The sequence below is a fragment of the Oncorhynchus tshawytscha genome, linkage group LG16 (assembly GCF_018296145.1).
Source record: "Oncorhynchus tshawytscha isolate Ot180627B linkage group LG16, Otsh_v2.0, whole genome shotgun sequence".
NCBI classification, from domain to species: domain Eukaryota; kingdom Metazoa; phylum Chordata; class Actinopteri; order Salmoniformes; family Salmonidae; genus Oncorhynchus; species Oncorhynchus tshawytscha.
In genome coordinates, this window is record NC_056444.1 from 68,472,735 (window position 1) to 68,499,536 (window position 26,802).

Genomic DNA, 26,802 nt, shown 5'->3' on the forward strand with positions numbered 1-26,802 from the left:
GTTATGTTTGCTGAAAATAAACGCAGTTAACAGTGAGAGGACGTTTCTTTTTTTGCTGAGTTTGTGTTCACACATAAACAACCCTATTAACACACCCTGTTACACAGTCATGCACATTGTTTACATGCATGTACTCACAGATGACATCACACCCATGGATTATGAGCAAGACCAATATTACATATTGAACCAATACAATCCTACTTCTCTGTCAATCATGGAATCAAACTGCAGATGTGTAAATTGAGGGGGTAAGGGAAGGGATATTTCCATGTTTTTCACTGGATCTCTGTGAATTTATTTTGCTTTCCAGAGAATAATCTTTTGGGAAAGATCACTCGACTTAAATCCTATGCAATAAATGACCTCCTCAAGAATGACCCTCTCACCATCCATACTGCTTTTGATTGAAGTGGATTGACCATTGACACGTGACCATTTCTCCTCCCAATCACTTACTGTCATGTGAAATAAATAAATGCTGCATTTGTTGATAATTTTATTCTAATTGTTTGATGCATGAATAATATCATACTGGGTGTCTAATGTCGTGTTGTGGTGATTTCAGCAGGAGGAGGAAGACCCAGACCGGGGACAACCATGTATAAGATGTGGAGACCAGTGTCCTGGCTTTCGCATGCATGGCTGGAGGTAGGCCTCGCGTACTCCCGTCACATACTCCTCACAGGAACATCGACACTGTTTTCAAGATGTTTCATGTGATTATATTTCATGCCATAGGGTTCTTTCCTTCTCATTTTGGAGTCATAACTCATAAGTAGGATAGGTATGATCACAGTCTAGTGCAGGCAGTGCTCTCTTGTGTGTCACATGGCTGTCACTATTTGGTTGTAACTTACTTATTGAGGAAGAGTCATATGGCTAACTTCCATTCTGTATTGGGTGATTTGAGGTGATTTCTGACAACAATATGGTTTCTCTGTGTTTTTATATGTTAGAGTGGACTGGGGATTGGAGAGCTGATTAACTGTCCATGTGGAGAGTAGGTCTATATATAGACTCAAACAAACATTGTCCACACACAACACATTTACCACATCCAGAACAGATAAAGCATTCAGTAATGTGAAAGAAAAGGTCATAGAGAATCTAGGCAACAAAAAAAACAGAGCAGCTGCACTTTGTGTGAGTCGATGTTATCCACACACAAACAACCTCTGAGTGCAAGGGTTTACCATTAGAAATGCTAGCTGCATGTGGTTTAGCACGTTTAAAACTTTTGAAAGTGTTCATAGCAGAGACCTATGACATGCTGTGGTTGGAGGGAGCTCTCTGATTATACATGTAGCCTATACACTGTAATCTAACAATTCCACAACTACCCAATTCACACAAATCTAAGTAAAGTAATGGAATAATAATATCTACACTACCGTTCAAAAGTTTGGAGTCACTTAGAAAGGTCCTTGTTTTTGAAAGAAAAGGTATTTTTTTTGTCCATCAAAATAACATCAAATTGATCAGAAATACAGTGTAGACATTTTTAATGTTGTAAATGACTATTGTAGCTGGAAACGGCTGATTTTTAATGGAATATCTACAGGTGTACAGAGGCCCATTATCAGCAACCATCACTCCTTTGTTCCAATGGCACGTGGTGTTAGCTAATCCAAGTTTATAATTTTAAAAGGCAAATTGATCATTAAAAAACCCTTTTGCAATTATGTTAGCACAGCTGAAGACTGTTGTGCTGATTAAAGAGGCAATACAACTGGCCTTCTTTAGACTAGTTGTGTATCTGGAGCAACAGCATTTCTGGGCCAAAAGGCATGTGGGAGACTCCCCAAACATATAGAAGAAAGTACTCTGGTCAGATAAGACTAACATTGAGCTTTTAGGCCATCAAGGAAAACGCTATGTCTGACCCAGCACCTCTCAACCCAACACCTCTCATTCCCCGAGAACACCATCCCCACAGTGAAGCATGGTGGTGGCAGCATCATGCTGTAGGGATGTTTTTCATTGGCCGGGACTGAGAAACTGGTCAGACTTGAAGGAATGATGGATTGCACTATATACAAGTACATTCTTGAGGGAAACCTGTTTCAGTCTTCCAGAGATTTGAGACTGGGACGGAGGTTCACCTTCCAGCAGGACAATGACCCAAGCATACTGCTAAAGCAACACTCAGGTGGTTTAAGGGGAAGCATTTAAATGTCTTGGAATGGCCTAGTCAAAGCCGAGACTTGATTCCAAGTGAGAATCTGTGGTATGACTTAAAGATTGCTGTACACCAGCGGAATCCATCCAACTTGAAGGAGCTGGAGCAGTTTTGCCTTGAAGAATGGGCAAAAATCACAGTACATCACCAGATGTGCCAAGCTTGTAGCTTATAGTTCAGGGGCAGAATGACAGATTTACCTTGTCAGCTCAGGGGTTTGAACTTGCAACCTTCCGGTTACTAGTCCAACGCTCTAACCACTAGGCTACCCTGCCACCCCAGACTTGGAGCTGTAATTGTTGTAAAAGGTGGCTCGACAAAGTATTGACTTTGGGGGGGTGAATAGTTATGCATGCTCAAATTTTCTGTTTTTTTTGTCTTGTTTCTTGTTTGTTTCACAATAGGAAATATTTTGCATCAAGGTGGTAGGCATGTTGTGTAAATCAAATTATACAAATTCCAGGTGGTAAAATAGGAAAAATGCCAAGGAGGGTGAATACTTTCGCAAGCCATTGTTGATATTCCATAAAAATCTGCCATTTCCAGCTACAATAGTAATTTACAACATTAACAATGTCCACACTGTATTTCTGATTAATTTGCTCTTATTTTAATGGACAAAAAAATAGCTTCTCTTCAAAAACAAGTGACCCCAAACTTTTGAACGGTAGTGTACATATAGGTGTGAGCCTCTGTCTTTCGGTGTGTCACACATTTTAAAAGAAGTCTTGTGACCGAGGAAAGACTATTTTCATGCGCTTTAGCACTCTGCGGTTCCATTCTGTGAGCTTGTGTGGCCTACCACTTTGAGGTTGAGCTGTTGTTGCTCCTAGGCATTTCCACTTCACAATAACAGCACTTACAATTGACCCGGGGTGGAAATTTGACGAACTGACTTGTTGGAAAGGTGGCATCCTATGATGGTGCCACGTTGAAAGTCACTGAGCTCTTCAGTAAGGCCATTCTACTGCAAATCTTTGTCTATGGAGATTGCATGGCTGTATGCTCGATTTTATACACCTGTCAGCAACGGGTTTGGCAGAAATCCACACATTTTGGCCATGTAGTGTATGTATAAAAACACTCAAATAAAAAGTGACATTCTGTACTATCGCCTCAAATAAAACATTTGATCTCAAAGAGCCAAAATGAAAGTTATAGCTTCACTGACCAAATAAATATGGAGAGAGTGTATACAGATCACTGTGCCCCTGAAAATTAGTGTCTGTCTGTTGAAGTGTTTTTCAACCACCTATGGTCATTTAGGTGTCCAGTCAGTGTCCTCGTGTCTTTCTGAGGAACAACTAGTATTCCTCTCCCCTTTCTTCTGTGTTTGCAGTCTCCCTGTATGAATCCTCTTCACTCCTCCCATCCCCCTCTCCTCCTCAGTGTGTCCAGACCATTGGCTCTCTTAGTTAGTCCTAATCCTGTCCGTCACCCTAATAAGATTAGCCCTTCCAGATCCGGCTACTGCCGCCACCGCTGTGATGAAGCCCTAAACTTCTCTACCCCTCCCTGACTCTCTCCCTCCCTCCTTCTCCCTATCCCTTTCTTTCAGATCCCGCTGTGATACGGATGGGTTGAAGGAGGTGTGGCTCTCTCTGACTTTTCACTGTCTTCATACAGTTAATAAGCACTTTGAGGAAGGGCAATTTAGAAGGTTTTGAGTTTGGACCGGTACATTTAAAAACTATTTTTGTTTACGCACTGTACATTCGCACAAGGCTTGAAGTTGACACAGCTTGCACTTCTGACTATTTTCTGAAGTACTCCCTTTATTAGTTGTTTTAGTGAATGGAGACAATAGCCACATTTCATGGTAATTTTGACAGAGAGAAAGAGAGTTCTGGGTTAAACAATGCAGCATACACAAACACACATTGGGCCTTCAGAAGATGAGCCAACCCTGGCTGGCAGATTGAACTAATAAAGAGTCAGATATAAGAAACAGACTGGGTTCTACTTAAGCAATAAGGCACGAGGGGGTGTGGTATATGGCCCATATACCATGGCTAAGATATGTTCTTTAGCACGACGCAACGCGAATACAGTCCTTAACCGTGGTATATTACCCATATACCACAAACCCCTGAGGTGCCTTATTGCTATTATACACTGGTTACCAATGTAATTTGAGCAGTAAAAATACATTTTTGTCATACCCATGGTATATGGTCTGATATACCACAGCTGTCTGCCAATCAGCATTCAGGGCTCAAACCACCCAGTTTATAAATATGGAATAAAGGCTGCAAGGAGGGTATTAATTTCTATCAAATTATTCTGAGTGCTTGCGTCCTTGGTTATTATGTCCCTGTGTTGAGGTCAAGTCAACAGGCTTTGAAGACAAACAGTCCTTAATCTAAAGCACATGGTGACTCTACTGTACTTTATACTGTCATGCTAAAAACACAGACAAACCAGATAAAAGAACCAGATGTAAAACTGCGACTGTCATCATATCATTGATGTGTTTACCATACATCTTTGGTGTGGTTATATTCATCTTTGGTATGGTGAAGTTATTGAAAGACATGTTGGCAGAATAGAGAGGGTACTTGGTTTGAGGTCTGGTGACAGGGAGTTTTTGTTTAATGTTCCAGTCTGATATCAGGGCAAGAATAATGAGAGATGTTTAATCATTTTAAGCAGGAGGTGTCAGAACCACAGTTACTTCCCAGTTACCACAGAGCAGAATGATTAAATGATTGAGATGTATGGGGGTCACTGTTTAACATCTTAAAGACTCCAGAGTTCAGGACAAATGGCATCTCCTTTATTAACCCATTCACAGTAACACCTACCCCCATTACCCCCATGGAAGACAAACATGCAAGTGACCAAAGAGCTCGGCTGTTTAACCACACTGTCAGGGCAGTGATCTATCATCAACCTGCTCTCTCCCAGGCTGGGCCGGGGCCGAGGCCTCTTAGGCAGGGTGCAGATGGCTCCATCACCCCATCCACCAGAGGAGGAATTAAGTTACTTGTGACCCCATAGGTCCCAGTCAGTGACACTGAGACACAGAGTGCTCAAAGCCAGCCTCCCCTATTAGTTGGTAAGAGCAGGCAGGTGGCGTGGCGATTACTCAGGCACTAATTACTGACCACAGAGCAAGCATTCTGGGACAGTGTCCATCTGTTTCTTAGAGGGATGGATGGATCTATCTAATCTGGACTCAGAGTACTATCAGGCCACAGAGAGATACTGTAGCTACTCAGTTTAAATCACAGCTACTCACACCAAGAGCAGAGCAGACGCATTCATCCCAAGAGGGTTATTGATCACTGTACTGTACAAACTGGTTGGTACATTACCCATTTGACACATGTATGGCCAAAATAAATGGGGATGGATTGAATGGCTAATGATACATCTAAAAAGTGACTTTTGAATTTGTTATAAGTTGTGATTGTATGGAACATTGTGTATATTATTACTTATCTTGTCAGAGTTGATGGCACACTTGCTGATGTTTGAATAGTTAAATAGTTATTCCAGGCGAGAGTGAGAGAAACCGGAAAAGGGGATTGAACAGAGAAAGATAAAAAAGAGATTGACAAGCGAGGCAATTTAACATAGATCTAAGGACAAAGGGCCTTTCTGGTTGGATGTGTTGATTGACAGGTCATCCTGGAGTGATTGACAGCGAGGACAGATGAGCTGTTATGATTTTGGACTTCTTAGAGGCCTGTAGCCAGGCCAAGATGTTCTCTGAAATGCCATCCTTTAATTGGTCAAAAGGGCTTGATGTCCAAACATAAGCATTTTTTATCTGTGCTGCATTGCTCATCTTGATTAGACTTGTCAGAACATGAAATGATTCATTCCCAAATGAAGTTGAGTTATAGAATCTGCTCCAATTATTTCAAACATTAAAGCTGACGGCATTGGTTTGTGTATGTGTGTTCTGAAAATGTGAGAGGTCAAATTGAACTATTGCACGCTTTTTAGAAGTGTGGAGAAACCATGCAGTGAATGGAAAGAATGTAGTGTGTGTGTGTGTCCGTCCAGAGACTTATTGTTTGGTCAACTCTTATCAGTGGGGGTAGAGGGATGGTGTGGGGGAGGGATACATTGAAAAGAGACATGTAGAGAGAGAAAACACATTTCCGCTGGTAAGGAGCTGCCTCATCTTGAACTCAGCTCTGACAAGGCAGACAGACAGCAGCACGATGTGACTAAATCTGAGGTCAGATTCTGAGAAGCTTCACTATAGCACCGGTCTGGATAGGAGGATGTTACAGAGTCAGCATGGATTTCTTGGTGACGTTGATGACGAAAGGTAAAGGTCTTGGCTAATTCCTGCTTTACTTTTTTGTTGTATGTAGCCACTAATTGGAAGGCTTAACACTCATCGAACAGAAAGTAAAAGTCCTTGTGTGTACTTGAATGTGTTAACTCACAGCGGATAGTAGGAAGTGGATAGTGGGGTCCCTGCTTGCCAGAGGGAGAGGGTTTAGAATTTAGATTGAGCCTGTTAACACTGCTAGCAGATTTGAAAACAGGACCGCTAATGATTGTAATTTGTGTTGTGGCATTCCAAAAGTGAAAATAAGCAGAGAGTTATTTCTGCTCCCCTCCAAGAGGGCTAGTAGGGAATATAGAAATTATTGAGGATTATGTGTCAGGATTATGTGGTCCTGCTGTGCAGTATGTACTGTGCACTAATGGAAGTTACACAGTCTCCATGCTGGCCCAGTTCACACTGTTTTACTCTGTTTAGTGGTTAAGACCAGATTAGAGTACCACAAGCTAATAGGTATTTTATTATAATAATTTTTAGGTATGTGCTTCGTAAAAAAACACAAAAAAAACGTTTTAGAGGATAAAAGAAGGATATACTGTATATGTTTCTAATATATAGTACTAGTGAACTACACTAAAGCCATCAGCGCTGTGTGAAAAGACCAGAGAAGTCATAGTAAACATTTAGGCCATGTGGCAGAGCAATGATTTCTGACCTCAGTAGCATCACAGAGAAGCAGCCTCACTACTTTACTGTATCCTTCTGCCCAGCAGTCATGTACGGGATTATCCACAACCAGAGTCCCTGTTTACATATCAACACAAAGAAAGATGCTGTTACAGCCACAGCGTTGTGACGTAACCTGAGAATTGGAGGCGTAACATGGATTACAGGCCAAACATATCACATCAGCATCTGCTCTGTGACCACAGTAGAACCACTGGTCATTTCTGAGGGTCTCGTGGCAGTGGCTGGGTGTGGCTGTGGCGGCTGAGTGTGCCACCCTGGCATTCAATCTAAATATACTCTTAATGGCAAGCTAGATGTCTTTCCAGGTTGGCAAAGAGATACAAGTGGGTTAATAACAATCAAGATCATTTGCAAGCACAGTCCTACACATCATTTAAAATGAATTGCTCTGGTGCAATAGTGTTTCATGTTGTACTTGGAAACTGTACTCTGGACAACTCTTTGTTGATTGGCACTGATAACTCTCCCTGTTAAATCTGATAAATCTCCCTGTTATTTTGAGGAGCTGGTGGGTGGCTGGATATCATTCCCTGGTACATGTAGTGGTTTTCCAGCTGCCTGTATGCTGCGGGGCATCTGTACCACGCACGCGCACACACACACGTGACTCTGTGTTGTACGGTGGCTCTTACATCCACACACGTACAGTGTGCACGAGCTCTGAGGACAAACAGCTGGGGCTGGATTGTGGCTTGTGAGTTTTGCCAGCATGGCTTACCCTGAGGTGACCTGCTATGTTTACCATGATTTATACTGAACCCACTGCACTACAACCTTGCCTTATAAGGAGCTAAGGCAGCCAGGGTTGGAAACGATCCGCAGGAGAGCTGTTCAGTTGAATATTTTATTGGGAAGGGAATAGTAGTAAGGATGGGATGGGAGACTTTGGAACAGAGGATTGAAAGTGAATGCTGTTTATCCACATGAAAGGATTGGTGTTTTTGTGTGTGTTTTAAGGGGGATGTCTACGCAAAGCGGCTTTGTCCTCCATCTGTGCCTGAGGAGCTGGCCTTGAGCCGCAAATACCAGCTGAGGGCCTGTTATGCAATCACACAAGAACCAGAGAGATACTGTTTATACGGGAGCCCACACACTGATGCATCCACACACTGATGCATCCACACACGTAATGCCTACACAGACATGAACACATACTGTACAAACCCTTTCTCACACTGTCACAGTCAGTCCCACATACAGACAGGCCCAATTACTCAGAGGAAAGATATGACAGCCCAGAGGGGGTGACAAGGGGGAGGATTACCCCCTACATCTCCATCTTCTCTTCCTCCAACAGTTATTAACCACTGTGGGACAGGGGAGAACGACTGCCCCCTCTCATTGTAGCCACGGAAGTTTAAGGACGGCCACAGTACTGCAGGCATTGTTAGCAGAAAACAGGCTCCACCATTATATTGAATGGAAAAATTGCAATATTCATGGTCAGTCTTTGTGTAAATACATTTTACAAAATTCAAAGACAATCATGGTACCAATAATTGCTTATAATACAACAGATGTATGTCCTTGAACCCATTTTTTAAAATTGCACACAGAAGAAGTTATAAGAATAATTAAGTTACTAATGGCAACCAGCAGGACAACGGATCAACCTTCAACTTGAGTTATTTAATGAGAGGGGGCAACCCTTAGACCGCCTGTTACTCAGCACTCTATTGTCCCTCTAATCATTCTAACATCAATGCAAATCTAATCGAAAATCTAGTCAAACACTTCATGAGAGCCCATGAGCTCATGTTGCGCAACATTTCTATAGGCTATGCAATTGCGTGAGAAAATAGATTGATGGCCTCTATTAAAAAGAGGAGTATCCCATCAGCTTTCTATAGGCTAGGCCTATTATGTTTATATCCCAACTTTCCTAATATTAAGCACATTGCTTCTTTTTACACGAGGAGTATAGCCTACCTGGCTGGCATGAAAATGAACCACGGGAAAAGGGTACTCCATTCGCTATTTAACCTCTCTAGGGTAGGTGAGATGCTAACATCCCACCAGGCCAACATCCGAGCGCTAACATTCTAAATACACAATTTGTTATAGTAAACATTTCTGTAAATACATGTATCTTACATGATTTAAAAGATTAACATTTTATTAATCCAGCCGCTGTGTCAGATTTCAAAAAGGCTCTACTGCGAAAGCAAACCATGCAATTTTTTTATTTTATTATTATAATTTTTTTTGCATTTTCCAACCAAGCATTAGCGTCATGAAACTCAGAAATAACAATAACAATGATCTTCCTCTGGTGGCAATGCCAAGTGTCCTAACTACACAGTGAATATTTGTTTTGTTTGATAACATCCATTTTTATAGCCTAACCCGAAACATTTGTAAACCGCTTGCGTTGTGATTTCCATCTCATTCAACTTTGGACGAAGCGTTCGTGGTAATTACACACACTAAACAAACGTTTATCCAGTCATGGTTGGTTTCATTGCAATCCTCTGGTTGTTACTAACACAACCATACTTGATGGTTCTTTTCCCGGGACGTATTGACCGAAACAAACCGATTTGAAGACACCAATCAATGACCTCATTGCGCACCAATGGTAGGACCGGTCTATCGTTGATTGACTGTATTTTGGCCCAATGACCACTGATCATCTTGAAATCTAGCTTGGAAGATAGCCAATGAGCTGAGGTAAACAGCAATATGTAATGGATATACGTTCGAAGACCAGCCTTTGTCGTAAACTCTGGCGTAAAAGAGGCTCATTCGCCATTGCAAATCCTACTTGACGGAGCCACGAGTGTTACGCATAGCAGTACATAGTCAATAGCATTTTCAGCAAGTTTATATATTTAAATGATGGCGAATAACTCAGGAAAAGCTAAAGCAAAGTCTAGGTGTACAGATTTAACCCAAATTATAGAGGAAATTGATAGAGAAAGCGAGACCGAGTTGCTTCAGCACCTTCTGTCCCCTCTACTGCTGTCCCTTCTGCTCCAACCAGTGGTGTTCACCTGCCCAGATTAATCTCTGCAGGCATGAATGTGCCTCAGGGCAAAAAGGGCACAGTAGGGAGATGTCGTTGGGCCCTTTGTCACAGGAAATGCCCCATCACCTGCACCACCTGTTCAGTAAGCCTCTGCTTTACACCAGAAAGAGACTGCTATGGGCCATGGCACCAGCAGCACAATATTGTGTAGAGGACTGAGGTTCTTCACAATATTGTAAATAGAAAATGTGTAAATAGTTAGGTTACCCTTGTTATTTGTTTATGTTTAATTATTATTATTATTTTTATTTTGGGGGAGGGGGTGTTAGAATAGCATTTATGTATTTTGTATATAGTTCTTTCCTTCAAAATGTATCACTGTACCAATTCGGCCACTTGGGTACATTTGTGTGGGTCACCTGGGTGACTTCATCCTCAATGTCATGTAGCTCGCTCATTTTTGAAGTTATCTGTCTAAAACTTTGCTCAGCTTTGTTGCCATCTTATGTTCTTCATTCAAATCATCCCCAGCATCCTATCAGTATGTTTGGCTGTTCTTGGTCATTTGAAAGATGATGCAGCAACAATAAAAAACAGAAAACGTGTGTTTATTTCCTTGTATTTTCTTCTACCAGATCTATTGTGTTATATTCTCCTACATTCAATTCACATTTCCACAAAATAGTTATATTCTCCTACATTCAATTCACATTTCCACAAAATACAGAGTGTTTCTTTTCAAATGATACCAAGAAAATGCATATCCTTGCTTCTGGGCCTGAGCTACAGTCAGTTAGATTAGGGTATGTTTTTAGGCGGAAATTGAGAAGAAGGGGGGTACCCCAAAGAAGTTAAGTGCAGAGATTACATTTATTTTTTCCCCCTGCCTCTTTTTCGAGATGGGTAAAATCTAAATTGGAACAAATTTCACACATACAGTGCATTCAGAAAGTATTCAGACTCCTTTTCCACATTTTGTTACATTACAGCCTTATTCAATCAATTAATTGTTTTCCTCATCAATCTATACACACTACCCCATAATGACAAAGCAAAAACAGGTTTTTCAAAAAAAAAAAAAAAAAAAAAAATTACATTTCAAAAATGAATACTTTACTTCCATAAGTATTCAGACCCTTTGCTATCAGACTCAACATTTAGTTCAGGTGCATCCTGTTTCCATTGATCATTCTTGAGATGTTTCTACAACTTGATTGGACATGATTTGGAAAGACAGACACCTGTCTATATAAGGTCCCACAGTTGACAGTGCATGTCAAAGCAAAACCCAAGCCATGAGGTCGAAGGAATTGTCCGTAGAGCTCTGAGGCAGGATTGTGTCGAGGCACGAATCTGGGGAAGGGTACTGAAAAAATGTCTGCAGCATTGAAGGTCCCCAAGAACACAGTGGCCTCCATCATTCTTAAATGGAAGAAACACCAAGATTCCTAGAACTGGCCGGCCAAACCTCAGGGAGGTGACCAAGAAAACGATGGTCACTCTGACAGAGCTCCAGAGTTCCTCTGTGGAGATGGAAGAAGCTTCCAGAAGGACAACCATCTCTGCAGCACTCCACCAGTCAGGCCTTTATGGTAGAGTGGCCAGGTGGAAGCCACTCGGTAAAAGGCACATGACAGCCCACTTGGAGTTTGCCAAAAGGCACCTAAAGGACTCTCAGACCATGAGAAACAAGATTCTCTGGTTTGAAGAAATCAAGATTGAACTCTTTGGCCTGAATGCCAAGAATCACGTCTGGAGGAAACCTGGCTACATCCATACGGTGAAGCAGCATCATGATGTGGGGATGTTTTTCAGCAGCATGGACTGAGAGACTAGTCAGGATCAAGGGAAAGATGAACGGAGCAAAGTACAGAAAGGTCCTTGATGAAAACCTGCTCCAGAGCACTCAGCACCTCAGACTGGAGCGAAGGTTCACCTTCCAACAGAACAAGGACCCTAAGCACATAGCCAAGACAACGCAGGAGTGGCTTCGGTACAAGTCTCTGAATTTGTAACCCGATCGAACATTTCTGGAGAGACTTGAAAACAGCTGTGGCGCGACGCTCCTCATCCAACCTAATAGGGCTTGAGAGGATCTGCAGAGAAAAATGGGAGAAACTCCCCATTCAGTTGTGACAAACTTGTAGTGTCATACCCAAGAAGACTCAAGGCTGTAATCGCTGCCAAAGGTGCTTCAACAAAGTACTGAGTAAAGGGTCTGAATACTTATGTACATTTTATTTCATTTTTTAAATATTTTAATTTGCAAATATTTCAAAATATTTGTTTTTGCTTTGTCGTTATGGGCTATTGTAGATTGATGAGAGGGGAAAAAATAATTTAATCTATTTTAGAATAAGGCTGCAACGTGACAAAATGTGGAAAAAGTCAAGGGGTCTGAATACTTTCCGAATCACTGTATATTATTTTGTATATGTAAAGACAAGATTAAATAAAGAATAGCCTGATGGGTGAAAATATTAGCCTTTCACTATATTATCCCTTGTGAATGATGCCCGGCTTGTGTGCAGTGAGGCAAGAAACAGAGCATGCCTGTTTTTCTCTGAACTTTTTCAAATCATAGTCGCAAAATAAGCCTAGCCCATAGGCCTATATGTTTTGATAAGGTTTGTATCACAACTAAAGTGGCCAAATAACTTAATAAATTAAGCACATTAATCCGCTTTACAAGGGGTGTATTGCCTAACTGGCATACATATGCAGCCCGTGAGTTTCAAGTTTGGAGAAGATCCTTTTCACCATACAAATGCACCTTTATAATAAAAGCAATACATGCAAAATTACATTTTTGGTCACTTTTGAGAATGGTGTTGGCTGATGAAATGTAAATGTGGACAGTTCTTCCAATATATTTAATATGCACCCTGGAATTGGATATGGACGTGCGCAGTTGCGTCTGTCTTCAGCCTGTGAGGAAGACCCGATAATGTGACTGCATTAGCTACATTTTTATTAGCCAATCTGAGAGAGCCGTGTGAGTGAGAGATGCTTCGGAGCACGCAGCCAGGAGAAGGGAATTATAATTATTATATTCAGCCCAAGGGCACAACGGCCAATGGCCGCAAAAAGCATGGATTTTTTTCGGGGCATTACGTCGACACAATGGGGATGCTACCGGGAAATTCGAGGCATTATCAAAAGAATAGACACATGTGCGCACTCCCTCAAATTGTTTGGAGAAAATATATTTTCTGTTTTATTCCACTATATTCAATTGTATTCTTTATACAATAAAACGATATTGTCTGCTAAATGAACTAGTGTAGCTCACAGCCATATGACATAGCCAGATCAGGATAGCAGCCTACACAAGAAATTACTAATATTAATAACCATCTAGATGTCACCTTGGTATATACATACAGTCTACTACTCAATGGGGTGGGAATGAACGGTAACAACACTAGGACACAGTGCCCTTTGCTCCCGCTTGCCAAGCACGACTGTCCGGAAACTGCATGGGAAGTAGCTACCTAGTAGCCAATATCAGGGTGACAGTCACAGTAAGAACACACATAAACTCAGCAAAAAAAGAAATGTCCCTTTTTCAGGACACTGTCTTTGAAAGATAATTCGTAAAAATGCAAATAACTTTAAACATTGTTTCCCATGCTTGTTCAATGAACCATAAACAATTAATGAACATGCACCTATGGAACGGTCGTTCAGACACTAACAGCTTGCAGACGGTAGGCAATTAAGGTCACAGTTATGAAAACTTAGGACACTAAAGAGGCCTTTCTACTGACTCTGAAAAACACCAAAAGAAAGATACCCAGGGTCCCTGCTCATTTGCATGAACTTGCCTTAGGCATGCTGCAAGGAGGCATGAGGACTGCAGATGTGGCCAGGGTAATAAATTGCATTGTCAGAAATGTGAGACGCCTAAGACGGCGCTACAGGGAGACAGGACGGACAGCTGATCGTTCTCGCAGTGGCAGACCACGTGTAACAATACCTGCACGGGATCGGTACATCCAAACATCACAACTGCGGGACAAGTACAGGATGGCAACGAACAAATGCCCGAGTTACACCAGGAACGCATAATCCCTCCATCAGTGCTCAGACTGTCCGCAATAGGCTGAGAGAGGCTGGACTGAGGGCTTGTAGGCCTGTTGTAAGGCAGGTCCTCACCAGACATGACCGGCAACAATGTTGCCTATGTGCACAAACCCACCACCACTGGACCAGACAGGACTGGCAAAAGAAGTGTTATTCACTGACGACTCGTGGTTTTATCTCTCCAGGGGTGATGGTTGGATTCGCGTTCATTGTCGAAGGAATGAGCGTTACACCGAGGCCTGTACTCTGGAGCGGGATCGATTTGGAGGTGGAGGGTACGTCATGGTCAGGGGCGGTGTGTCCCAGCATCATCGGACTGAGCTTGTTGTCATTGCAGGCAATCTTAACGCTGTGCGTAACAGAGAAGACATCCTCCTCCCTCATTTGCTACCCTTCCAGCAGGCTCATCCTGACATGACCCTCCAACATGACAATGCCACCAGCCATACTGCTCGTTCTGTGCTTGATTTCCTGCAAGACAGGAATGTCCGTGTTCTGCCACGGCCAGCGAAGAGCCCGGATCTCAATCATATTGAGCACGTCTGGGACCTGTTGGATCGGAGGGTGAGGGCTAGGGCCATTCCCCCCAGAAATGTCTGGGAACTTGCAGGTGCCGTGGTGGAAGAGAGGGGTAACATCTCACAGCAAGAACCGGCAAATCTGGTGCAGTCCATGAGGAGGAGATGCACTGCAGTACTTAATGCAGCTGGTCGCCACATCAGATACTGACTGTTACTTTTGATTTTGACCCCCACTTTGTTCTGGGACACGTTATTCCATTTCTGTTAGTCACATGTCTGTGGAACTTGTTCAGTTTATGTCAGTTGTTGAATCTTGTTATGTTCATATAAATATTTACACATGTTAAGTTTGCTGAAATTAAACGCAGTTAACAGTGTCATGACGTTGGCCTGGGGGGTAGGTTTATGACAGTCATAAATACCTCTTCCCCCCTTTTTCCTCTCTCTACCCTACTGAGGTTACATTTGCAAACCCTTGGTTAACATAGAGATTCTGGGAACATCCGAAGGTGGGGGGAAATTAACTATATTCTGGTAATGCGACCAATTGAACATATGCGGTGGTACTTAATGAATATGATGTCAGTTCGGTTGTCATCTGAGACATTCTCATCAATGATAAGATGACATAAACTCTACAGTGGAAAGTCTACACATCAGAGTTATCGGATTCACATGGAATTGTTGTTCAATTTAAATGTTTGAATATGAAATTATTCGTGATGGGATGAAATGTGATTTTAGCTTCTAAAATGTGAGATTTGGGTTTAAATAAGACAGGACTCTGCTCAATCCGTGGCCCGCCACTGTGAAGGGACATGGGCTATAAAACTTTTCAAACACACCCTCCTCTCCCTTCCTATATAAGCCCTTGATGACAATATAGAGTGGGGCAAAAAAGTATTTAGTCAGCCACCAATTGTGCAAGTTCTCCCACTTAAAAAGATGAGAGAGGCCTGTAATTTTCATCATAGATACACTTCAACTATGACAGACAAAATGAGAAAAAAAATCCAGAAAATCACATTGTAGGATTTGTAATGAATTTATTTGCAAATGATGGTGGAAAATAATTATTTTTAATTTTTAATAATTGAATTAAGGTGACGATTAATATTGACTGCTATTGATGTAAAATATTACTAGGTCTTTAAGAGTTTATTCGGAAGATAACAGCTCTATAAATATTATTTTGTGGTGCCAGACTCTCTAGTTAATTATATTTACATGATTAGCTCAATCAGGTAATATTAATTACGGAGAAATTATTTTATAGAATAGCATGTCATATCACTTAATCCGGCATAGACAAAGACACGACAACAGTGAGAGGAAGTTCCTTTTTTTGCTGAGTTTACGATGCATGAAGCAAAAGGCACACCCATCATCAATACCTTTTAATCAAAAATAAACAATCATCAGTTTTCTAACTGAAAATGTGGAATTACTTTTGTAAAACTAACAGTGAATTATGACTCACTCATGCTCTGGCTTTAAAACAGAAGTCCAAACATACAATGTACGGTAGCTGCGTGATAAGAAACAGAAGAAGAAAAACATTGTCCAATCAAAACTGTCTAACCTATGAGTGTACAAAACATTAAGAACACCGTCCTAATATTGAGTTGCACCCCCCCATACTCCAATACTTCCCACAGTTGTGTTAAATTGGCTGGGTGTCCCTTAAGTGGTATGCCATTCTTGATACACACAGGAAACTGTTGAACTTGAAAAACCTAGCAGTGTTGCAGTTCTTGACAGATCGGTGCATCTGGCATCAACTACCATACCCTGTTCAAAGGCATTTAAATATTTTGTCTTGCCCCATTACCCTCTGAATGACACACATACACAATCCATGTCTCAAGGCTTAAAACTCCTTCTTTAACTCATCTCCTCCCCTTCATCTACACTGATTGAAGTGGATTTAACAGGTGTCGTGTCTTTACTATCATTATATTGAAGACTTATAGTTTTTATCAAAGATTCTCTGTAATTAGTATTACGTGATTAGACTGATTTAATCATGTAACCGTAGTTCACTAGGAAGTCGGGGCACCAAGGAAAATATTCAGATTACAAAGTTATAATTTCCTAAAATAACTTTTCAGACATTTTATCTGATCAATTAGTCTTCGAATAAATGAATGATTTACTTTAACTCACGTTAGTCTCATTCAAAACACCATAAATTATCTTCACTATGAGTCATCCATACATCAATTGTCTTAAATAATTTATTACTAACTATGTAATTCACAGAAATGCATAAACAAACAAGGTAAATGTGGTTACAAGAAATAATAGGAAAATGTGCCCTAGTGGGCTAAACCGGCATGGCGGCTTGTTAGACAAAAGGGGAAGTGGGGGTCGACTAAGAAGTCACTACAGAGTGATAATTATAACAATTGAAATGCTAATCCTTTGCACATGAATGCTTATTCATTCGGGAACAATTGCAATCAATATATATATTTACGCTCAGTGTGTCGTCTTGTTCGCTGGTGAAAAGTTTGTTTCTGTTGGAGAGTTTCATCCTCTCTCTCTCTCTGTCTTGGTTAGAGGGGATCGTTCAGAGTAACATTCATTCATTTGTTATAGAATGAATGTTTCGGCGGTTGTCGTTCTTCGCGTTCAATGATACCGAATTCCTAGCTGCAGACTAGTAATTAATATCAAAGACTTGTTCTTATTCTGTCGGTATCGATAATCTAAGAGTTTAACCACGTGGTATGGTTAAAAGATTCAGCAATGGTCTACAACCTTTGTCCCCTCCTGATGGAGAAAAACATGGTCTGGTGATAATTTCTCAAAGTTGGGTTTTATTCGGAATTGCAGAAAAGGGGCTGGGTCCCAGGATGTCTGACCCTAACTGGGCTCAGGAGCGGTCCTCTGATTTAGTTCACTCCAATTCCCTTTTTGAGTTTTTCTTCATTAAACAGTCCAAAATCACATTGTAAAATTGTGTAAACAGTATCATACTCACTCATTCATCTTATACAACAATTAGATGTAAACCTCATATCTGAAGCTATTATATAAACAGCGTTATGGTAATGTGGCCACACCGTCTCCCATGAGCTTCCCCAAGTTGTAACAAACGGACCAGTTCGTAGCTGGATTCTTCACCGATCTTTTATACTTTCTCCGGAACATGAAAATGGTTCGTACCACAAGTTCTGTGAGGTGGAAGGAATTATTTTGTTCTCTATGAAAATTTACTCTCTCTATACTGTGTGTCCATGAGGAGATCCTCAGGAATTTATGACATCTCTCTGGCCACAGCAGCCTAGTTGAAGGAGGAAATGGGGAGGCAGGGAGAGGGGGATGGGGCTCGCCACACCCAAAGACGCAACATCATGACACAGGTGACATCAATAAGGGATCATAGCTTTCACCTGGATTCACCTGGTCAGTCTATGACTTGGAAACAGCAGGTGTTCTTAATGTTTTTTTACACTCACACCCACTACTTTCCTTTTTGACACACACACTTGCCCATAGTCCTATCGCCATATTGGGATGAAGATACTGCCTTCTCAGCAACGGTGGGAATCTTAATGTGCAGGGCAAAGATGAAGCTTACCGCTATGTCTACCATAGGTGACAAGGTGTTAAACATGTCTGTTCAATGGGCTGGGATCTCCTTCAGCAGGTATTCAGAGAATGGTCAGCTTCCCCATCCAGTTGTGTGTGTGTGTGTGTGTGTGTGTGTGTGTGTGTGTGTGTGTGTGTGTGTGTGTGTGTGTGTGTGTGTGTGTGTGTGTGTGTGTGTGTGTGTGTGTGTATCCAACCATGTCACTGTTAGACTGAATGCATGTGTGTCAGTTTTCAGTTTTACTCCATGCTTGTTTTAGCCTCTGATTGTTTCGTGTATATTTGACTGTATCGGAGTTGGTGACATGCCTCTCCTTGGATGAACACCTGTTTGTTGTGTTAGTAACTGTAATGTAGGGAGTCATATGGAGTCACGCTCAATAATGTTTGTGGGCTGGCTAATTACTTCATGTCTCCAACGCAAATTATGTTCCTGCCATGCAATACTTGACTACAGACAGTATGGGTTTTGAGATGGCAATCAATGGTGTGTTTTTATGATTAGATTATTAGATGTGTAAACTGTGTAAAAACTTAGTCACACTTGCCAACTGTTCAGTCCTAGCCTTCTGTTTGGTGGGTGTTGCATCTGTGCAATACTCTGAGTTGCCATGTATTGAACCCAATGGCCTCTTTTTCTCTCCACAGAAAGATCTGTGTGCACTGTAAGTGTGTGCGTGAGGAGCATGCAGTGCGGGCAGTGCCGGGCCAGCTGGAGAGGATGATGATGAAGCTGGTTTCAGACTTCCAAAGACACTCCATCTCTGATGACGACTCGGGCTGTGCCTCCGAGGAGTACGCCTGGGTCCCACCTGGACTCAAGCCTGAACAGGTCAGAACCAGAGAACGGAACCAGAGAACGCTTCACATACATACATTAATGCACACACACACAAACACATGCACGCACTCTCACACATACATACAAACATTAACACTCAGCGTATACAATGAGTGTACAAAACATTAAGAACAACTTCCTAATATTGAGTTGCAACCCCCCTTTTGCCTTCAGAACAGCCTCAATTCGTCGGGGCATGGACTCTACAATGTGTCAAAAGCATTCTACAGGGATGCTGGCCCATGTTGACTCCAATGCTTCCCACAGTTGTGTCAAGTTGGCTCGATGTCCTTTGGGTGGAGGACCATTCTTGATACACATGGGAAACTGTTGAGCTTGACAAACCCAGCAGCTTTGTAGTTCTTGACACAAACTGGTGCGCCTGGCACCTACTACCATACCCCTTTCAAAGGCATTTAAATATTTTGTCTTGCCCATTCACCCACTGAATGGCACATACACAACCCATGTCTCAATTGTCTCAAGGCTTCTTTAACCTGATTTGAAGTAGATTTAACAAGTGACATTAAGGGATCATAGTTTTCACCTGGATTCACCTGGTCAGTCTGTCATGGAAAAAGCAGGAGTCATTAATGTTTTGTACTCAGTGTATGTTTAAACTTCAACACACAGGGTCAAAAACATATTTGGATTGTGTGTCTGAACATTCTTGTTTTTTAATCCAGGTGTATCAGTATTTCAGCTGTATCCCGGAGGACAGAGTTCCCTATGCTAACAGCTCAGGAGAGAGGTACCGCATCAAACAGCTCCTTCACCAGCTACCAGCCCACGACAGTGAGGTAACGGTCACTAATACTGTAACTCTGTGTGAGCTTTTGGTTGTCCTAACACCCCTGGGCTGTAATATAATGGTTTTCTGCTTGTCTGACTCAGCATTGTAACTGTTCTCTAATACTAGACTGGAACTCGGCGTGAAATGTTGGTTTTCCTAGCTTCTGGGCTGTAATTTAGTTGGTTTGTGTTGTTCCTCACTAGACTTCTGCTTGTCTGAGTCAGCATTATAACTGTATGTCTTTTGTGTTTCCAGCATCAGTACTGTAACCAACTGGATGAGGAGGAGAAGAAGGAGCTGTGTCTGTTCAGTCAGCAGAGGAAGAGGGAGAACCTGGGCAGAGGCATGGTCAGACTGTTCCCTGTCACCATGACCGGAGCCATCTGCCAACAGGTAGACACTGATGAGGGTGGGGGATCAGGGGGAGACTAGGGTGAGACGGAAACATTGAGAGTGAGGGATTAGGGAGATGAGACAAGGAATTAAGACATTTCTTGGTTTTTAGTGTATGTATTCTCTGTACTCCCTCAAGCACATTTGCATTTTGTTTACCTGTTTTGTCTCTCTCACTTTCTCTCTCTTTCTCTCTCTGTGTTTCAGTGTGGCAGACAGATCTATGGTGGGGACATAGCAGTGTTTGCCAGCCGAGCGGGGCACGGTAGCTGTTGGCACCCTCAGTGTTTCCAGTGTGCCTCGTGCACTGAGCTGCTGGTAGACCTCATCTACTTCTACCAGGACGGACAGATCTACTGCGGCCGGCACCACGCTGAGAGAATGAAACCACGCTGCCAGGCCTGTGATGAGGTGACTGTGTCTACAACGCAAATCTCTCCGCACTGGCTCATACACTCTGACCTGCCCTGTCCAGTCCACAAATTTCTCCATACTGTTTAACCGTTGTCTGTCCTTTCCACAAAGATCTCTAAACTGTGGAGCCACTGTCTGTTTATACATTCTATCTGCCCTGTCCAGTTCTAACACTGACTCCTATGAGGAGATGTGTACTCATACTCTCCCAGCCCAGAGTAAGTCTTCTTTCTTTGATTTACGTGCCTGTAGACCAGGATTGTCAAAAATAATTTTATAGTATGAAGAATACAATTGAACAAATCTGAATAAAATATAAATATTTTCTCCAAACGATTTGAGGGATTGCGGCTATTCTGTGTTGAGCGGTTAACAAAGAAATTGTTATTACTATATACTTCAATTAGAGTTAATGTAACTTTAGTTGTTCTACAAACATTGGGCTATATGTTTTGATTTTCAATACAATGTAAGGCTGCATGATGCGACTCTAATGATGATTTGAAAAAAGTACATTGAAAGGCATAAGCTCTGCTTAGTTTTTTGCACAGGCTATACACATCAAACAAACATTCACAATTTGATAAGCACTTGATAAAAGCACTTGATAATGCCTAGAATTTCACGGCGGCATCCCCTTTGTCTGGCCGTAATGCACCCTAAAAAAAATCCATGCCTTTTCTGTTGTGCCCTCTCTGAGTGGCGCGCACTCCATCACGTGATCGGGTCTTTGTCACAGGATACAAGTGAAGACAGACGCATCGGGGACGCAACTGCACGCGTTCTTCCGAGGTGCATATGGAAGCTGTTGGAAGAACTGTCCACATTTACTTTCTGTTAGCCAACAAGATGCGTAGGCCTAATGAACAGCAAAAGCACTAGCCTACATAATAGTACAAAGGTCAACCTATTCTGTGTGAGAAATAAATATTCCAAACAGTCTGGGACAGTTGTGGGATGCGGTAGATCCCAAGTTAATACAACCACTAGATTCAAAAAACCTTTTTTACGCAATGTGGCTGAAGCAACAGATCAGAAAGTTTAGCTTAAAATGTTGATCAACTATTAGGCTATTTCTTCACATTATAGGCACAGCAATGTGCACATGGTAGTAGGCTAGAAGCGCAAATGTTTCATTTGCAGAAAACACCATTATCAAAAGTGACTGCAAATGCAATTATGCGTAAAAAATGCTTTTATTATAAAGGTGCATTATTATGGTGAAAATTTACTTCCCCAAACTTGAAACTCACGTGCTGCTTATGTAACCAGTTAGGCAATACACCCCTTGTATAGTTGATTAATGTGCTTAATTTTATGAAGTTATTTGGCCACTTTAGTTGTGATACAAACCTTATCAAAAATATTGGCCTATGGGCTAGGCTACATGAGGTAGGCGACTATGATTTGAAAAAGTCACAAAAAAAGGCATTGTTTTCTTATGCTGGGCAACATCCACGAGTGATAATATATAATTCATAATTCAAACTATTCTTGATTTAATCTTGTCTTTACATATATTATTTAGTATATGTGTGAAATTTGTTTTGATTTAGAATGGACCATTATCATGCACCTGTATCGAAACGGGCAGCGGAGGAAAAAAACATGTAATCTATGCACTTAAATAGCGAGTGGAGGACGCTTTTCCCTGTGGTTTCATTTCATGCCAGCCAGGCAGACTATACTTCTGTTATAAATATAAGCAATGTGCTTAATTTTTAAAAAGTTGAGAAATAAATATAGTAGGCCTAGCCTATAGAAAGCTGATCCTCCAATTTTTAATAGAGGCCATCACTCTGTTTTGTCACACAAAACAGAGCTCACGGGCTCTCATGAAGTGTTTGATTAGATTTTTGAATACATTTGCATTGATGTCAGAATAATTAGAGGGACTATAGAGTGCTGAGAACCAGGCAGTTAGCAAGTTTGGTAGGCTACTAATGACCATCAGCAGCATCAGAGCTTGGAAAAGCATAATTATAGTGACTAAATGGTCACGTGGAATTTGACTGCCTTCATGACCACCGGTGTGGTGGTAATACGGTCACCGCAACAGCCCTAGTCATGACTGACCTTCACAACCTACTGGGCACAGACGTCAATTCAACATCTATTCCATGTTGGTTTCAACGTAATTTCCTTTCAAATGACGTAGAAACAATGAAGATTCAACCAGTGTGTTCCCAGTGGGAAGTCCTTAGAGGACACATTGGCCCTGTCACACGGACACCCTGGGAAAACCTGTTTGCCAGAGGAATGACAATGTTGTTCAACAACCAGAAATATTCAAGAGTGAAGTATTTTCTTGAGATATGATTTGTTGACCCATATTCTTTCTTCTTCACTCCGTCTCTCCCTGAAATGCAGATCATTCTAGCAGATGAGTGTACGGAGGCAGAGGGCCGACACTGGCACATGAAGCACTTCTGTTGTTTTGAGTGTGAGGCTGCGTTGGGAGGGCAGCGGTACATCATGAGAGAGAGCCGGCCGTACTGCTGCTCCTGCTATGAGTCCTTCTATGCAGAGTACTGTGACACCTGTGGGGAACACATAGGTACTGCAGTTACACAGGTCCATGTTTCCACAAAGGGAAGCATACACTGAGTATACAAAACATCAAGAACACCTGCTCTTTTCATGACAGACTGACCAGATGAATCCAGGTGAAAGTTATGATCCCTTATTGATGTCACTTGTTAAATCCACTTCAGTCAGTGTAGATGAAGGGGAAGATTCGGTTTAAAGAAGGATTTTTAAGCCTTGAGACAATTGAGACATAGATTGTGTATATGTGTCATTGAGGATGAATGGGCGAGACAAAATTGAGGCTGTTCGGAAGGCAAAAGGTGGTGTTGGGGGTGAAACTCAATATTAAGAATGTTTGGTACACTCAGTGTTTATACACATACATATGTAGGATCTTAATAGGAGCCAGTTTACTACAGCAGGGAAAAACATGTTGTAGATTATACATTTTGTAGGGGTTGATACATATTTTTTTGTCTGACATTTTAAAAAGGAAATGACAACCTTTAGAAGCCTTTTTAAACCTTGCTAACTTGCAGTGTATTCATTTCCTGCCGTGCAGGAAACTTCATGCAACAACAGGATGATCAAATTTAAGATATGCCATCTGTAGACATAAAAAAACAATATACACGTGTGCACAGACAGAAACATATGCTCACTCACACAGAGAAGTATACACACTCTCATAGAGACAACTTTCTTACAGCCTCTCTTTGTCTTCCAGGTATAGACCAGGGTCAGATGACCTATGAGGGCCAGCACTGGCATGCAGCCGAGTCGTGTTTCTGCTGTGCCCGCTGTCGGCTCCCCCTGCTGGGGCGGCCATTCCTCCCGCGTGGGGGCCTTATCTTCTGCTCCAGGCCCTGCTCCCTGGGAGAGGACCCAGATAACTCAGACTCGTGTGACTCAGCCCTCCAGAGCCGGCCTCCGCAGCACAGGCACTGTGAGACTGCAGAGAAGATCCAACAGTCACAGCGCTGCTCCCCACAGCAACCACCAGAGGGAGCCAACATCCCTGTTGTCCCAGGAAAAGACTGTGTTCATGCTACACAGGAAAATGAAGGTAGCGGCATACTGCAGATGGCATTTACATGTTATGTAGGTCATGCCTGAGCCTTGTAATACTCATAGCCTGCAGGGAATGAAAAATTGAAATGAAGTAATAATTTGAATAATTTAGCAGGTTATTTTATCCATAGCAACATTGATCAAATTATCAAAACAATACCATTTAGAAATGGTCAAAAGATTACATAGCCTTTTCTATTCAAGCAAGGTGTGTTTTATCTTCATTTCATCTCTGTTTCCCAGGTGTTCACATCTCTACTGATGTTCCAAATGGAGTCTCCCCACCACCCAATGGTCATCGTAACCTCAGAAGGTCCTACTCTCCTCTTCCCCACTGTCGCTTAGCCAATGGCTGGGCACCATCTTGGCCTATCGACCAATCTCTCAACAGTTTGCACACTGGAGACTGTGGCAAGCATCCAGGCAGTAGTCTGGAGTTTTTAGGAGAGCCCAACGGCTACGCTGGACACCCCCTCACCAGTTTCAGTAGAGGAACTTCTACTGCAAAGGACTGTGGGAACTGGGTGGAGAAGAGTAGTCAAGTTACGAAAGGTATTACACATTGGTGAATTGTTCTACAAAGTGCTACTTCAAGACAATTACATGCATAATAAATGTGGGTCTTGAGCTAAAGTATTGTGTTCAGAATGAAACAGTTAACTGTAGAGCTCTGTAAGATACAATTGGCCATAAGCAAGAGTTGGGATAGTATTCTATAAATCCGTTTCCAAATCTTGCTCATCTCCTGTTATTGTGAGTTGATTGAACAGTAATTGAATCCTTTGCCTTTTTATAGATTGAGGTCTTTTATTTATCTCTCCTTCTTTCCAGTGTTTTCTCCCCCGAGGAATTCCTCCTTACCTGCATCACTAAACCACCCCAGTCCTGCTGACACCCCGCCCCTCCCAGCCCCTCTACCCACCAAGTCTCGTGATTTGATGGCCAAGCCAAATCTGCACCAACCAGAACCAAGCCCCCCTGACCATAGTCCCCAATCATTTCGCAATGGGACAGCCAGAGTCAGCTTCCGAGAGCCAATCAGCTGCAGCTACTCTGTGAAGGAGGAGGAGGAGGAAGAAGATGAGGAGAGAGGAGAAAAGGAAGAAGAACAGGTGGAATGGGAGGAAGAGGATGGAGGTTTTGGGCGCAGATTACATATGGAGAAGGGCATTCCACCTCAAATGGACCTACTGGGTAAGACCACTTTTCTTTTTTTTCTCTCTCTCTTTTCATCACAACTGCCAACTGTCTTTTTTTGTGTCCCCTCAGATGGTTCATACCAACATCGTAGTTTACGGCGGGGGTGGAATCGAGGCCGTGTGGCCTCTGACTCCGTTCTCCACCTAGGCACAGAGACACGCTTCCGTCACTCTCTGCCTGATCGTCCCCGTCTGGAAGCTCTAGAATGGAGAGGACAGCGGGAGAGTGCTTCCCTCTCTTCCCCTGGCACCACAGAGCCCCTGTCACTCACCCTCCAGCCAACCCAGTACAACAAACATGAGGACTCCTGTTCAACCTGCTCCTCCTCCTCAGAATCAGAGGAAGAGGGTTACTTCTTGGGGCAGCCCATCCCCTTGCCCCCCCAGCTAACCCGAAGGCCCCCGTCTGTGGACGGAGAGAGGGAGGGAGAGGGGGATGGAGAGAGGAAAGGAGTGAAGGACAGGGGTTTGAGGAACAGCCTGAGAAGGAAGAAGAGGAGGGCAAATAGCCTTGGCGCAAAGGACAAAGACACGAACTGTGCAATCTCCTAACTTTGACCCTCACAGACCCAGTGAAAGTTATTCTTATTCAACAAGCAGGCCAATGTTCAATATCACAAAAATTAATCTGTAATATGTTGCAATTCCTTTGGGATACTTTGAACACAATACTCCTATGCAGTAGACTTATTCAAAGATGGAGTAAACTACTGTACTATGACTATCACATATTAGTGTTCAGAATATGATTTAAAATATGTTTTATGCGTTTTATATTTGTATTTTGTTTTGGGCACGTTTTTGCACAGTAAAATGAAACTTGCATCCTTTTGGGAAGTCTGTATGCTTCTGTAAGGAAACATCACTGTGGGCCTGTAGTGCATGTTACAGCATTAGAACAAGCAAAGGATTTACTCCGAAAAGGCAGGAACTTCACTTTGCATGATATTACTCAAGTGAATTTGTGGAGAGAGAACTCTCATTCCAGTATAAACATGTAAGCATTTATTGTGGGAAGTTATTCTTACTGACCTTACAGTAAGGATTTGAGGATTCCTTCCCAGTCTACCTTTCTTTGTAGTTACATTTTTTAAATTTAACCAGGCAAGTCGGTTAAGAACAAATTCTTATTTACAATGATGGCCTACCCTGGCGACACTGGGCCAATTGTGAGCCGCCCTATGGGACTCCCAATCACGGCTGGATGTG

The 26,802-nt window shown here is 42.2% G+C and overlaps 1 protein-coding gene across 3 annotated transcripts in view; it reads left to right on the plus strand.

Moving 5' to 3' along the window:
* LOC112216193 (prickle-like protein 2) overlaps positions 1-26,423 on the plus strand; it is a 46,387-nt gene extending 19,964 nt beyond the window's left edge. Inside the window, exons 2-11 of one of the 3 annotated variants that reach the window (XM_024376013.2) lie at positions 569-651; positions 19,002-19,185; positions 19,881-19,994; positions 20,243-20,380; positions 20,588-20,791; positions 23,165-23,351; positions 24,051-24,389; positions 24,638-24,946; positions 25,226-25,588; positions 25,664-26,423. In XM_024376013.2, coding sequence (XP_024231781.1) covers positions 569-651; positions 19,002-19,185; positions 19,881-19,994; positions 20,243-20,380; positions 20,588-20,791; positions 23,165-23,351; positions 24,051-24,389; positions 24,638-24,946; positions 25,226-25,588; positions 25,664-26,145 — 2,403 coding nt within the window. In that variant the 3' untranslated portion in view covers positions 26,146-26,423. Of the gene's footprint in view, positions 1-568; positions 652-6,336; positions 6,468-19,001; positions 19,186-19,880; positions 19,995-20,242; positions 20,381-20,587; positions 20,792-23,164; positions 23,352-24,050; positions 24,390-24,637; positions 24,947-25,225 lie in introns of those variants that run through there. The other 2 variants (XM_024376012.2, XM_024376014.2) reach the window with 2 other exon arrangements.
* Positions 26,424-26,802: the final 379 nt, after the last annotated feature.